Source organism: Peromyscus eremicus, chromosome 22 (assembly GCF_949786415.1).
Source record: "Peromyscus eremicus chromosome 22, PerEre_H2_v1, whole genome shotgun sequence".
Lineage (NCBI taxonomy): Eukaryota > Metazoa > Chordata > Mammalia > Rodentia > Cricetidae > Peromyscus > Peromyscus eremicus.
This window is the reverse complement of record NC_081437.1, coordinates 18,232,132-18,246,831: the sequence shown is the minus strand read 5'-3', so window position 1 is coordinate 18,246,831 and position 14,700 is coordinate 18,232,132. Positions and strand designations below refer to the sequence as shown.

General features: G+C 46.8%; 1 protein-coding gene across 1 annotated transcript in view; it reads left to right on the top strand.

Moving 5' to 3' along the window:
- Rasgrp3 (RAS guanyl releasing protein 3) overlaps positions 1 to 14,484 on the top strand; it is a 38,676-nt gene extending 24,192 nt beyond the window's left edge. The window contains exons 11-16 of the mRNA XM_059248403.1: positions 656 to 771; positions 3,722 to 3,869; positions 11,735 to 11,771; positions 12,033 to 12,158; positions 12,469 to 12,836; positions 14,423 to 14,484. Of these exons, the coding sequence (XP_059104386.1) occupies positions 656 to 771; positions 3,722 to 3,869; positions 11,735 to 11,771; positions 12,033 to 12,158; positions 12,469 to 12,836; positions 14,423 to 14,431 (804 nt within the window). The 3' untranslated portion in view covers positions 14,432 to 14,484. The remainder of the gene's footprint in view (positions 1 to 655; positions 772 to 3,721; positions 3,870 to 11,734; positions 11,772 to 12,032; positions 12,159 to 12,468; positions 12,837 to 14,422) is intronic.
- The last annotated feature ends 216 nt before the right edge of the window (positions 14,485 to 14,700 follow it).

Below are 14,700 nucleotides of genomic sequence, written 5' to 3'. Positions count from 1 at the left end.
GGAAATTGAGAGTCTCTTCTGAGCAGGGGGCAGCCTGCAGGATGAGGTGGGTCCAGATAAATGCTTTTTTGACATTGCATGTGCTTGGGGACTCTCTGTACGTGCTGTCATATCTGTTGTCAAGTATACCCTTAGGATACTTGATTTCTGAAGGGGAGAGTTCGTGTGCCTCTCTTACCATTCCAAACGATTTTTAGCCTGTATATTGACTTTTATTTGAATTATAGAATCGATTTGTTCATTTGTAAACATTTCTTCCCTCCAAGTATGAATTTTTAAAAAAAAAATCTTTTTAGGATTTTGATGGGGATAACATTCAACACATATTTTCAGTTTTGAGGTAATTTAAATTTCTAAAGTTTCATTTTCTATTTTCATGGTATTATAATCAATAAACTCACCAACCTAACTCCTACTCAACCCTGAGGTCTCAGTTTAGACTTTTCTTTCTCTAGGAAATCTTTATTTAAATTCCAACCTCGAAGCCCTCCACAAACCACTTACTGTTTTATAGTGTTCAATAAGCCTTGAGTTTACAGATCCCCCCACCGGATTCAAGGCTCTTTGATTGAATGGATAATCCACTTACTGTTTTTCTCAAGTTTAATGCCTGACTTATACACGCTCACGGTCAACGCTCCTCTATCCTTTGCAGTCCGTGTTTCGAAACTATGATCACGACCATGATGGATACATCTCCCAGGAGGATTTTGAGAGTATCGCTGCCAATTTCCCCTTCCTGGATTCCTTCTGTGTGCTAGACAAAGATCAGTAAGTCTCACTTTGTCTTACTTAATGGATCTAGCTTAAAGCAGAAGATGATCTAGGGGGTGGGGCCAGGCAAACGGGCATCCTGCATCCTGACAAGGCGTACCCCATTGTTCTGATAGGGCAGTCTGGCTTTTCACTCCTTGTTTTTCTTGGTGTCCCTGAACATGACCAGTTGGGTGCTGTCCCAGGGCAGACCACATCTCTGTTAAACGTAAGTGCCCATCTGCAAATGAGCCAGCTCTCAGTTTCTTTCCGTCCTTCCACTACTTTACTACCAGCTCTGAAAGCCCCATCAAGACAAGTAGAAATGATAAACGTGACGCCAGATGCCTGTGGTCCAGGCTACTTGGCAGGTTGAGGCGGGAAGATCAGAAGCTTGGGGTCTGCTTGGCCTTCAGAGAAAGAATTCAACTACAGCCTGGAGGACTTAATCAGTGAGACCATGTCTCAAAATACAAAAAATGTTAAAAGAAGGCTGAGGATAAAGCTGAGGGTAAAGAACTGCTGTGGAGACCCCTCCTCCCTCCACACCCACAATTTAAGTCCAGTGTTCCTGATGATTGGCCAACATTCTTCTTTCTATTAACTCACAGAGTAAGCTCCCGCTGTCTTGTGGTTCTGTGTACATCTTGGTTCTTGGAATTCCTAGCCTATGAGAGGACACACAGTAGACAGGCACAGGAGTTTCTTAAGCTCCTTGCTCTTTGAGGACTTTATACCACGTCTGTTGGAATTTGGAAGCTTCTGTGCCAGGAGATCTGTATGATGTGAGATGGGATATATGCTAGGTAGCAAGTTCTCCTTTCTCTGTCTCTTGAGCCTTGAAAGGACCTGAGCCAGGTTGCTGCCCCGTGGTTGAGTTCCAGTTGCCCTATTCCCTTTATAGTATAATAAATGGATCTCTGGGGCATGTATGATTCACTGATTCTACATCTGCATATATGTGTGTGTGCATGTTTCTTTATATATATATATGTATATGCTGATGCACGCATATGTATGTATCTCAATGAATGTCGTCCAAATTAGACTTTTGTGTCTGTTTGTGATTGATGCATATGTCTGCAGAAATTGTAGGATAATTTTTTTAAGGATGGGAAAGATACTAGATGACTTAATTTTATAAATTCTAAGTATGATTCAAGTTGTCTTGCATATGAGATGAAAACAAGGATCTTCAGTTTGGGGTACAATTATGGCATCGTTAATAGCAACAGGGAGACCTGTGGTAATACGAGTTGGAAAGGAAGATAGGGACTTTGCCGTGGTTGTGTTGATTTTGAGGGGGGTGTACAGGAAGAGATGCCTAGCAAGTTATTGAAGATGTAGTACAAAATGTATGAGAACAGTCAAGCGGTGGTGGCGCACGCCTTTAATCCCAGCACTCAGGAGGTAGAGGCAGGCGGATCTCTGTGAGTTCGAGGCCAGCCTGGGCTACAGAGTGAGTTCTAGGACAGGCTCCAAAGCTACACAGAGAAACCCTGTCTCAAAAATTAAAAAAAAAAACAAAACAAAAAAACAACAACAACAAAAAAAAAACAAACTGTGAGAACAGTTGGGGTTGGAGGTGCACATTAGCTTTTCAGCCCCGCCACATTAGCTGGTTGCTGGAGCTCGGTACAATATTCCTTTCTGGTGGGAAATGTAGGGGAGATGAGCTCAGGGCGTGGAAAACCAGCCTACGAGACTACCCTTCCCACTCGTGGGTGATGAAGGTAACAAGTGGAATTTTGCAGAGGAGACAGAGAAGGGGGAGCAGGAGAGGAGAGAGTGAAGCAGAACGGCACAGAACTGCAGGCTCTACAGAGAAGAGGGTGTCGACAAATAAATCTGTCCCCGTGTCACACACCGCCATGAGGCTGGTGATATCGAAGAATGAGAGGAGGCCACTGAGCATTGTCCTTGGCCACTGAGCATCGTCCTTAGCGACATTTTTGGTAGGGTAGCCGTGGGAAGAACTTGACTGGGTAGTATAGAATGATGGCAGAAAATGCTGATGAGTGATGCTTTGACAACTTTGGGGGTTGGTAAAAGAGATAGACCTGTGCTGGGGAAGACAGCCGGAGCAGGGAAAGAGATCAGAGGAGGGAAGTATTGGGCATCTCTGTAAACTGAAGAAGTAGGTGAGAAAACTGAGCAGAGCCTGGGAGAGCGCAGAGGTCTGTAGAGGCTGGAGAGCGGGGATGGGAGCCTGGATGGGAGCAGCCCTTCTGACGCCATAGGGAGACCCAAGAGAGGAAGAACAAGGGAATCCTGAGCAGGGCAGGAAAGATGGGATCTCTGTACCCCAGCACTTCCCTATGTCACATGGGTTTGGTCTTTACTGATAGACAAGTGACAAGCAGGGTGTGTGGTGAGCGGAGAACACATAGGTGGAAGAGGAGAGTCATTCTGTGTAGAGGAGATCTGGAGGGGTTTGCTCTAGATAAGCAGTGGGTCTGGAGGACACAGATGCAAAGGTCACTGTGGGTGGTGGGGGGTGCAGTATGCAATGAATTAAGCTGAATAAAGTTGGGAATGACAGCAGCGATTTCAGCCTTACTGCTAGTCATGGACTAGAAAGCTGTCCTTCTGGAAACTTGTAATCAGTAATAAAGATAACTCTCTGAGCCATGTGTATGCACACGTGCATGCATGCACACACACCCCCACGCACATGCATACACATGCACATATGCACACGCACGCACATTCATGCACACATGCACACACACACACACACACACACACACACACACACACACACACACAGCATCCACTTATTGGAGAAGCCTTTGACTACTTGATGTGTCTTGTGAGATTCACCCTCCTTTTGGATGTTGAAGAAAAGTGAACATTTCTCGTTCGCTTTTGGTCACAAAGGTTTGGGAGGCGGTGGGTCCCAGAGTGTGGCGACTACTTACTGATACAGTATTCAAAGATTCTTCCCTTCTGTGACTCTCTCTACCAGGGATGGCCTAATTAGCAAAGACGAAATGATGGCTTATTTCCTGAGAGCTAAATCCCAGCTACACTGCAAAATGGGACCAGGATTTATCCATAATTTTCAGGAGATGAACTACCTCAAGCCGACCTTCTGTGAACACTGTGCGGGATTTGTAAGTCAGCTTTTCATTTCTCATTTTTTTTTTTTTCAGCGCCTTGGAAAGGTAGGGAATAGGATCCATTTTTCTTCTTTGCCTCAGAAGTAAAATGTGTGGCGATTCCCTGAAATTAAAGCCAAACTTTGATCTATTGAGTTTAGCTATGCTCTGGGAGCACCCCAAACCAAGACAGGGAGGGTTGCTGAGCCCTGTTAGGTTGAGAGAGAGCTTGTACTCCTAACGCCTGCCAAGGGAAGTATCAGCGTAGAGAACTCTGGCATTCATCACCACCCTTGGTGATGGTTGCTATAAAGAGGAACATTTATCTTAGCCAGTTCTTTATAGCACTCATTTAACATGATATTAGTCACTACATCCATCATGGCATGGCTCAATACTTCCCAACTCAAAGAGGGGAAAAAAAACCCTTTGGGGATAAGGCAGTCATGATAATAAATAACATTTACTTAATGCCTGACAGTAACAAAGTCCCTGCACAGTGACGTAAGGCATCCCCACAGCATGCCTTTGAGGTAGGCATTTTTTTCTGCATTCGGCCAATGAAGATGGAGAGGTGCACAATGACTAACCCAAGTCCTCCAGGATTGCGAAGTCCTAATCAAAAGAGCATGGACTCAAACACGGGTGCTCTGACTGTGAGTCCTATGCTCAGCCTTCACCACTGCAGCCCATGAAGACTCTATGCCAGTAGTTCTCAACCTGTGGGTCATGACCCCTTTGGGCGTGGGGGTCGGGGGTGGGAGGCGCGAATGACCTTTTCACAGGGATTGAATATCAGATATTCTGCACATCAGATATTTACATTACGGTTCACAACAGCTGCAACATTACAGTTATGAAGTAGCAACGGAAATCATTTTTTCTTGGGGGGGGGTCACCACAACTTAAGGAGTTGTATTAAAGGTCACAGCATTAGGAAGGGTGAGAACCATTGCCGTATACCCACTCTGGGTAACGGGGCCAGTTTTTGGCCCTCTCCTTACCAGATTCTTGGGCTCTGATTATCTTCCAGTTGATACTCAAGGAAAAGAAAATGATAAATTTGAGGTGAAGGTGGCCCAGCACCTAGGTATGATAACTGCCAAAGCTTAACTTGCTTTTATTCAGCAGTCACAAGGGTACACCTATCTCTGAGAATGGGTACGGAAGAGGCAACTTCTACCTTCTTTCTTTCTTTCTTTCTTTCTTTCTTTCTTTCTTTCTTTCGTTTTGTTTTTCAAGACAGGGTTTCTCTGTGTAGCTTTGGAGCCTGTCCTGGAACTCGCTCTGTAGCCCAAGTTGGCCTCGAACTCACAGAGATCCGCCTGCCTCTGCCTCCCGAGTGCTGGGATTAAAGGCGTGAGCCACCACTGCCCGGCTGTTTCAGCCTCTACTGTCAAGACCGTTCCAGGTGCTGACAGCAGCCCCCAGACCACCCTAGCCAGCTTGTCTCACCAACCCCAGGGACAGAGAAGTTCCTTTTTTTTGTTAGCATCTCCACTGGGTGCTTCACCAGACCCCCCTATTGGACAACAAATGCGTTTCCTTTTTCATGTGTCTCTTGTTTCTCTATTCTCATGGGGGATTTGGGGAAGTCAATAAACCTGAAAATGCAAGTGAGGCGAGACCATGGAGGCCGCTGCCCTGCAAAATGTGAGCCTCTGAATGCAAAGGTCAGACTGAGTGGACTCCCCAAGGCACAACTGAAAACCAGGATGACTATTCTGCCTCTGGTGGTGTATGAGGGATTTGAGGTACTTATTCAGTCTCAGAGTGTGAGCTGTTGCTGCCTCCTCCTTACATGGGGTTGCCTGTTTCCTAGAAGAAGGATGATGGTCATTCTTGGGATTCCACATCTTCTGCTGATTCATCTGAGCACAGGTGCTGCTGCACCCAGTATGAAGTACGAAACTCTGGACCCGGAGTCTGGAACCTTGGCTTTGAACCTCTAACAAAATCTCTTAAGTTTTGCCCCCTCTAACTCCGTGTTGTGGACCCAAGTTCTTGACTATCAATACGTCTGTTTTTCTTTTTGTTAAAGACAGTCAATATACACTCACCTGTCAAGTTGTTGGGGAGATGAATAATGCCAGGCATGTTATGAGTCTGAAAGCACCAAGGGGATGGGAAAAAAAAGAAAACAACATAAAAATTTTTGAAAGTGTTCTCATGGCACTTTTAGAGGTTGCCTGAAATTAGCTCTTTTAATTTTTATGGTCCTTTTTATTTTTCAAAATATATATATATATATAATTTCATTAGTACAGCTTGACTTGATCTCTGCTGACATAATACCCAAGGGTCCATTGATCTTCATGGGATTTATAAATACAACTCTGAAGATATATCCTTGAAAAGGATTGTGAGACTGCCAGGAACCATTTTCCAGCGCCTGGGCCATCTGCTTTTGAAATAGATTCTATTTTAAGGGTAAGGAAGGCAGGGCATGCATTTCAGAATCAGAGTGCCAGAACTGAAAGCGTGTTGGTAATCCCCGTATTTTATAGAAGAAGAAACCGAAGGCTGGAGAAGCGAGGAGACTTAGTTCCCCAAGGTCACACAAGTCACTGGCAGCTGAGGCACAAAACCCAGGCAGCTCTCCTCACTCTCCTAACAGTCCAGTGTTCTTTATATGATAAAGAATGTCAAGTACTGCCGGGCGGTGGTGGCGCACGCCTTTAATCCCAGCACTCGGGAGGCAGAGGCCAGCGGATCTCTGTGAGTTCGAGGCCAGCCTGGGCTACCAAGTGAGTTCCAGGAAAGGCGCAAAGCTACACAGAGAAACCCTGTCTCGAAAAACCAAAAAAAAAAAAAAAAAAAAAAAAAAGAATGTCAAGTATGGTAGCAGCCTGTGTTCTAGGGTCAGAGGAGCCTGGGAAACGCTCCTGAGACTCACCTAAGTGGGGTTGCCTCCAGCTGTCGTTGGCTGGCACACTGACCCAGTGCCTTTTCCTGGCAGTTTTCCCGCCTGGCTTCTAAGTGAGCTCAGTAGACCATGTCCTGAAAGGACTCTTGCTTATATCTCTTTTCAGCAGCTCTGCATTGGTGCTAATAATCCATATTAGGGTGCCCTGTTTTTAGGGGTGGGGTGGGTCTCATTCAATAGTTCAGGATGGCCTTGAACTCAAGACCTTTCTTTCTTAGTCTTCTGAATTCTGGGATTAGATTCAAGCACCACCACACCAGGAAAGATGCCTCCTCCTCCTCCTCTTCCTCCTCCTCCTCCTCCTCTTCCTCTTCTTCCTCCTCCTCCTCTTCCTCCTCCTCCTCCTCTTCCTCCTCCTCTTCTCCTTCTTCTTTCCCCCCCTTTTTTTTTTTTTTTGGTTTTTCGAGACAGGGTTTCTCTGTGTAGCTTTGTGCCTTTCCTGGAACTCACTTGGTAGCCCAGGCTGGCCTCGAACTCACAGAGATCCGCCTGGCTCTGCCTCCCGAGTGCTGGGATTAAAGGTGTGCGCCACCACTGCCCAGCTCTTTCCCCTTTTTATTGAAAATAGATTTTTTTTTCTCACACAATGTCCTCCCTCTGCTCCTCCCATTTCCTCCCCATGTAGCCTCCCATCCACATGCACCTTTTTTATGTCTTTCACTAGGAAAAAAAAAAACAAAACAAAACAGACTTCTAAGAGACAATAATAAAATAAACAAAAACTAACACATTGGAATAGGACAGAACAAGCAAACAGAAGGGAAAAGGCCCATGAAAAGACACAAGAAACAGATACGGATGCACCTGTTCAAACTCTCAGGAAGCCCATGGAAACACTAAACTGGAAGCCATCACTTAGATTCAAAGCACCTGTGCAGGGCCTGCGCATGCTGCCTCAGTCTCTGTGAGTTCCTCTGTGTGCTGATCCTGTTGATTTAGAGGGCCTTGTTTTCTTGGTGTCCTCCATCCCCTTACACTCTTTCTGCCTCCGCTTAAGCAGGATTCTCTGAGTCTAGAGGAGAGGGATTGGATGGAGACATCCCATTTAGGACTGAGTGTTCCAAGGCCTCTCACTCTGCATCGTGACTGGCTGTGGGTCTCTGTGTTTGTTCCCATCTGCTGCAGGAGGAAGCTTCTCTGATGATGGCTGAGCAAGGCTCTGGTCTATGAGTTTAGGAGAATGCACTTTGGAGTCATTTTATTGTTATGATCCTTTAGCAGCACGGTAGTATTTGGTTTTCCCCCCAGGTCTCTGGACTATCTAGTCTCAGGTCCTTGGTCACCCAAGTAGTGTTGGGTATGGGTTCCATGTCGTGGAGCGGGCCTTAAGTCAAATCAGATGTTGGTTGGTGACTCCCACGAGCTGTGTGCTGCCATTGCACTAGCCTGTCTTGCAGACAGGACCCCAATGAAGATCAAAGGTTTGTAGGTGGGTTAGTATTTACATTTCTCCTCTAGTAGCACGCAGAGACATGTACTAAAGACAGTAGCACATAGAGATGAAGGCTCTATGTAGATACCAGCTTGACTTCTCTATGTTCAATGAGTTAAGTGGGTGTTGTCTTCAGCAATAAGACCTTCCATCAGTTTGTGGAGAGCAACCTTTAGTCTGTCTAGGCAATGGTCTGGGTTGTGTGGGGGTTCCCATGGAAACCCATTGGCCAGTAACTCCATTAGATGTCACCCATTCCTGGTGCAGGGAGCTTCCTTTGGTGACAAGAGATGTCCAGTTGGGACTGTGTCTTTCCCATTATTCGGAGATTTTATTTAGACCAATTTCATATGTGTATGTATTTTAGGAGGCTTCCATTCTACCCCTCAAATGGCCCTTAATTTTATTTGACTCTCTTTATGTGAATTCTCTCCCTTCTCCCCACTTTCTCCTCCACTTGATTTTCCCCTTCCACCACCCCCAATCCGTCCATAATTAATTTATTCTATTCTATTAGGGAGGTCTATCTGTCCCCACTCGTCCCCTACTTTGTACTTAACCTCTGTGGTTCTATGGATTGTAACATAGTTATCATTGAATTAACAGTTCATATCCACATATAAGAGAATACATACCGTATTTGTCTTTCTGGGTCTGAGTTACCTCACTCAGGGTGATTTTTTTTTTTTCTGGTTCTACTCATTTACCTGTGAATTTCATTTAAAAAAATTTGCTCCTTCTTAAATCTCCTTCTGGTCCTACCCTGGTGGCTTTGTTCACACAGAAAGGACCCAGAAGCAGGGGTAAGAATACTTGCAAGTTATTTATTTCCCGGATCACTATCTTCACCACCTCCTCTATGACAGAAGCCAGCTAGATGACTTTTAAAGCTTCCGGGGCTCTTGAGAAGGTGTAACTAACCCGACCGCCCGCTTCCCTTTTCTGCCCTATCCGGTCTTCTGTGGTACTCTACCCTGAGCCCGACCTGCCAGTCTGTGGTAAAGAAATGGTAAAGAAGTCTTTCCTATCCAGAGGCAAACTGTGGCCCTGCCAGAAGGCATTGATGTCTTCATGTGTTCTGAAAGACCTTGGGACTGTGAGGGATCAAAGGAATCTCTGGGGTCCCCTGCTGGAATTTCCTTGTCCGCAGGAGAGAAAGAGGCAGGCTACCCCCACATCCTTATGTCATTCTGCACTGGCAACTTCTTTTCCGATCAGGGCCAGATGACCATACTCAGGGGGCTTGTTTGGCATGATGCATTGTGAACAGTGTTCTCACTGGCCTCAGGAGGCCATCGACCCAGCAACAAGCACCTAGCCCAACCCATTAACAAGTTGGGGAGTTTTCTCAGCTTCAGCTGAGCCGAGTATTGTATGTGCTGGTTGGTGTCCCTGCTGCCCCTGGGCAAATGGCATGAGAAGGTAGGAGGAAGGACAGGGCAAGGGTACCTTCCTCACCATGTTAAGAACCACGAGGAAGGCAAAGCCCCCAGAACCTCGGGGCCCAGGAGCCCCGCCGAGCTAGGCTTAGCCCCCTGACCTCGAGATGCCAATTAGACAAATAACAGGCAATTCAATGTGGTCCCATTGAGAAGAGGAGCCAATTGAAGAGGCACAGTAAGGCTCCATCACGTCTCCCTTCTGAGTGCCGACACTTCCGGTTTAGGCATAAGTAGAGCAAGAACTATACACGACCAAGCTGTCCTTGCTGAAGTGTGGCTTGCCCCAATTTTGACCCATCGTTGTCTCGGCTGGCTCCAGTCTCTTCTGCAAGGTGGTCTGAGAAGCTGTCAGAGAATTGTGGGAAGGCTCTTGGAGGGAGACAAGCCCCTCCTCTTGCTGGCCCGGGACTTCAGCCTTTTCCTTCTCCGGGCATGAGATTGCTGGAAGCTCCAGTTCCTTGGGGACCATTGCTTCATTCAATAGCTTGAGGGGAAAAGGGAGGGGAATTGGAGTCTCTTTAGACTATCTTCATTTCTGCCAGGATGTTACACCACAACCAAGACTCTGCCCAGAGCAGCTTGCAAAAACACCCCTCGTTGAACCCGAGGCATTTGTCATGTCAAAGGCCAAAATTACAGTTCCAGTTAAAGATCCTAGGCAAAGCTATTTTAGGTACTAAAACCAGGCACCACCACGTCATTCCACAAAACAGAGTAAGTTTTCCAATGCGTTCAGCGGCAGAAGCTGATTTTATAGACCGAGAAGCCTAAGCCATAGCAGATTGGTCTCTCCCTCTGCATGGAAGGTGGAGGGAGGCAGGGGCAGGAAACAATAGAAAACAAGCCAGGCTTGAAAGCGCATGCTTGTAATCTCAATGCTTGTGAGGCTGAGGCAGGAGGATTGGGAGTTCAAGACCAGGATGGGCCACATAGTGAGAGCCTGTCTAAACAAAAAAGAAAAAAAATTGATAGCATGTGTTTCCTTCACCTTCCTGTTTAAGAGTTAAGGTGTAGGTGTTGCTACATGACCACACATGTGCTGTTCAGTAGCCAAGCAAGGGGCCTTATGTCCTATGTAATCCGTGTGCTGGGGGATCGCGTAATTTGCACACAGCGTGATCAAGCAATCTATGTGCATGCGTGGTGTCGCTATGTTAGCCCTATGTGCATGTGCCGGGGGAGGGGGGGACACAGTGTCCATAAAAAGTGGGTCACAGACTCCTCCCCCACTTCTTCCTCTCTCTCTATGCACAACCTTCCACAGGCCTAAAGCACATTCCTCTGTTACTTCTCCTAATAAACTCTTATAGTGGGTTTTGTCATACCTCGTGGCTTTCCTCACATGGTAAACAGCACGGCTTAATGAATAACATTGTTCCACTGCATAAAACTAACAGTAGGTAAGAAATTGAAACTGGCCAATTTGGTTGTTGGTTCCTGGGAAGGCCAGATTAAAAAGCTTCGTTTCAGCATTGTGTGTGATTGTATTCTGATTTTTATTCTGGTGTGTTGCGGTCCTGTGCAGCCGCTAAGTCCTTCACAAAGCCCTCCCGTAACTTTGATTCAGCAATCACTTCCGACTAGCTAACTTCATGGAAATCACCACGTCCTTGGTTGGCAGAGTGGGAGCCTTTTTGACATCTCCCACAGCCCTGAGGCAGACATGATGCCTTAGATCATTTGCCCCTGCTTTACCCGGCAAAATCCGAATTAGTAAAGTGCACGCTGAGGCTGCTTCCTTTCCTGCAGAGGGTGTCAAAAGCAGCCGGGATCGTTAAGAAGAAAGACAAGACCCACCAGTCAGTTTTCCTACACAAAGTCGAAACAACATACCAGCTTACTAACTTTAATTTCCCATGCCAACTACCGTTTGGCTCTGAGAAAGACAAAGGAAGCTCTCACCACAGCTGGAGGGGGCTGGGAGAAGGCTCCTCTCCGACAGGAAGGGTGTCCAGAGCAGCGACATCCTGTTTGTGAGCTGCCAGGCACCGAACTTCCCAGGACTTCCTTCTCTGCGGCTTTGTTTTCTTTCTAGGCTTCTCTTCCCATGCTCTGACATTTCCTTTGTCTTCTGTTTCAGCTCTGGGGCATCATCAAACAAGGCTACAAATGCAAAGGTAATTTGGACATTTGGGGTAGGAAACAGATCTGTCTGATCAAACCATAGACGCTCTTGGCCTCGTGGAGAACTTAGGTCCCTTGGGACAAAGGAAGCTGAAGAGTTAATGTGAGCTGGAAGAAGGCCCCTGAAATTCTCCGAGTCATCCCTGAAATTCCGATGGGGGGAGGGGAGGGCTAGCAGCTCCTTTGCCACCCTAGAAGCTGGGTCAGGCACACAAGCGTCACACTCACCTGTGGCACCTTTGGGATCTTTTCAGACTGTGGAGCCAACTGTCACAAGCAGTGCAAAGACCTCCTGGTTCTGGCCTGCAGGAGACTTGCCCGGGCACCCTCCTTGGGCAGCAATCCTGGGTCACTGCCTGGAAGCCCAGCTTTGCCCCCAGGTAACGCTCTCTGTGTTCTTCACTGTCACAGCGTCTCTCCACACCTGTCCTTCATCTGTGTTCTGCATCTCCTTAGGGTCTGAGTCATAAACAGCAAGGATACTTGCTTCCTTAGATGCTAAACCCTTAACTCTTTTTGCTTTGTTGGTGAGCGGACTCACCTGCTCACCTGCTGCTGCTCGTTGAATTCTAGCCCTAGCCAGTTCCTCCGGGACCTTGCATATCAGATTTCTGGCATCTGTACTAACAGTGATGGTTTGCTACTGAGCAGACTGACGTCAAATAATCACGACTCTCCTCTCCCTTCTAGTGCAGGATGAGGTGTTCGAGTTTCCTGGGGTCACTGCTGGCCACCGGGACCTGGACAGCAGAGCTATCACACTGGTCACAGGCTCTTCTCGTAAAATCTCCGTGAGGCTACAGAGAGCCACCACTAGTCAGGCTACGCAGACGGAACCCGTGTGGTCAGAGGCTGGCTGGGGAGACTCGGGGTCCCATACATTCCCCAAAATGAAATCCAAGTTCCATGACAAAGCAGCCAAGGACAAAGGCTTTGCCAAGTGGGAAAACGAGAAGCCCACGGTACAGGTACAGGCTGGTGTGGAGGTTGTAGACCGAGGCACTGCATTCGATCCTGACCAGGATGAAGGACAAGATGAAGCCAAACAGGATGGTGAGGTCAGTGTCGCGAAACCATAAGTAGTATCAGAAAGGAGGGGGCTGAGGGGGCTGATACGGGCACTGTGGCTCTGGAAAATAGCCTCATGACTTCAAAAGCACTATGATTGGAAATCAAGTTGTATCCCTTTTAGAGCTACTGCCTGGTCGGTCGTATGAGCCTGGAACGATGATTTCTTATCCCTTGGATCTGTTTCACCGTACAGAAAACTAAAATAGAATTCTGCAGTGTAAGGAGGTCGTGTCTGTAGTGAAATGATACATCAGGGACCTGTAAGTGTTGCATATATTCAAATACCAGTGTACTGCAGGTTATAGCTTCATTTCCCAAGACAGAGTCAGGGCTCAAACTCAGGGAAGACTTGTAAATAGAGAATTAGATTCTCGCCGGTGCTAAAACAGAGACACGGAATAGTATCGCAGAAAAAAGAGGGGTGGGAATCCAAGATGTGAAGGCTCAAAGGTTCTATAAAGCGGGGCTCTTTCACCCAAGAGCCACACACTCAGGTCACCCGAAGTAAACTGGCATGCACATGGAATGTTGGAATATGCTGAAATTATAAATCGATTCAAGATGGAGATAATTTAATAGTCAGCAGTCCATGGTGTATTAGGAAAGTAGATTTGAGAACATCAGCTACTCCTAACCTCTAGAGTAAAGCAATCATTGGGAAATCGAGTTCACACTGTATGCGTATGTATGTATCTGAATTTTCTCGGTGCCCTTATATGTTATAGCATGGATTTCTGAGATGGAAACATTTGAATGGGGAGCATTTTGAAGGAGGGACTAATGTTTTGTGCAGTACCCTATGGGAACACCACTTTTATTGTAAATGAACTCTATGAGAGTAAGACTTTCATGTGCTGAGTGGACAGTCTGGGTTATTTTTTATGATTTACTTGTTTGTATGTATTTGAGTATGCTCACGGATATGTGTAGGAATATGTGCACCTGTGCCCATGTGCCTGGGCGCATGCGCTGAGGTCAGAAACAGGTGTTGGATGGCCTCCTCTCTCTCTCTTTTTAAATTTTTTTTTTCTTCAGGGGTCTATCTCTGAATCTGGAGGTCATGTTCTCCTCTGCTAGGCTGGAAGCTAGCTAGCTCCAGCAATCCATGCCTGTTGTCTCTTCCCACCACTATCTCAGTGCTGCAGTTAGAGGGGTGCCCAGGACATCCAGCTTGTTTCGGGGGTGCTAAAATCCAAGCTCTGCTTCTCACGATTACACAGCAAGGACTTTGAAACATTGACCCATCTCTCTGATACCTGTACTTTTTATTCTTGTTTCTGTTTTTAAAGTTATTTTTGTGGTACGAACACACTAGGTTGCATGAGGCTAGCCCCCAACTCCTGGGCTCTGGTTCTTAAGGAGCGGGGACTACAGGCGCAGGTCAGACCTGGCTGGCTCTATGATCTTTTAGTCGTCCCCGTGCCCCCCCCCACCACCCTCCAGATATGGAAAATATGAGGCACTGGTCATTTGAGGTCTTCCCTGACATTCCTCTGGAAAACAGCTTTCTGGGAACACTCTGCTTTTATTAAATGAGACCCAACTGTGCAACAAGTTCCGGTGTGTCTTGCAGGATGGCTGAGCTCAGGCTGGGGGAACTGAAGGCCATCGTGTCAGCTTTGGGGAGAGAGAAGAGCTCCACCAAGCACTTCTGACTCTGGAAGTGAGCCGGAAAAGAGATCTGCGCATGCTCACAGCCTCACGCCAACCTGGGATCTCCATGACCAGACAGAGGATTTACCCCAACTCTGAACTATTTATTTCCCACACTCTGCCCCTGCCGAGGTGCCACGCCCACTGTTATTTATGGACTCAGCAGTTTCTCACATCTCTCTAGAGCCGTTTATACAC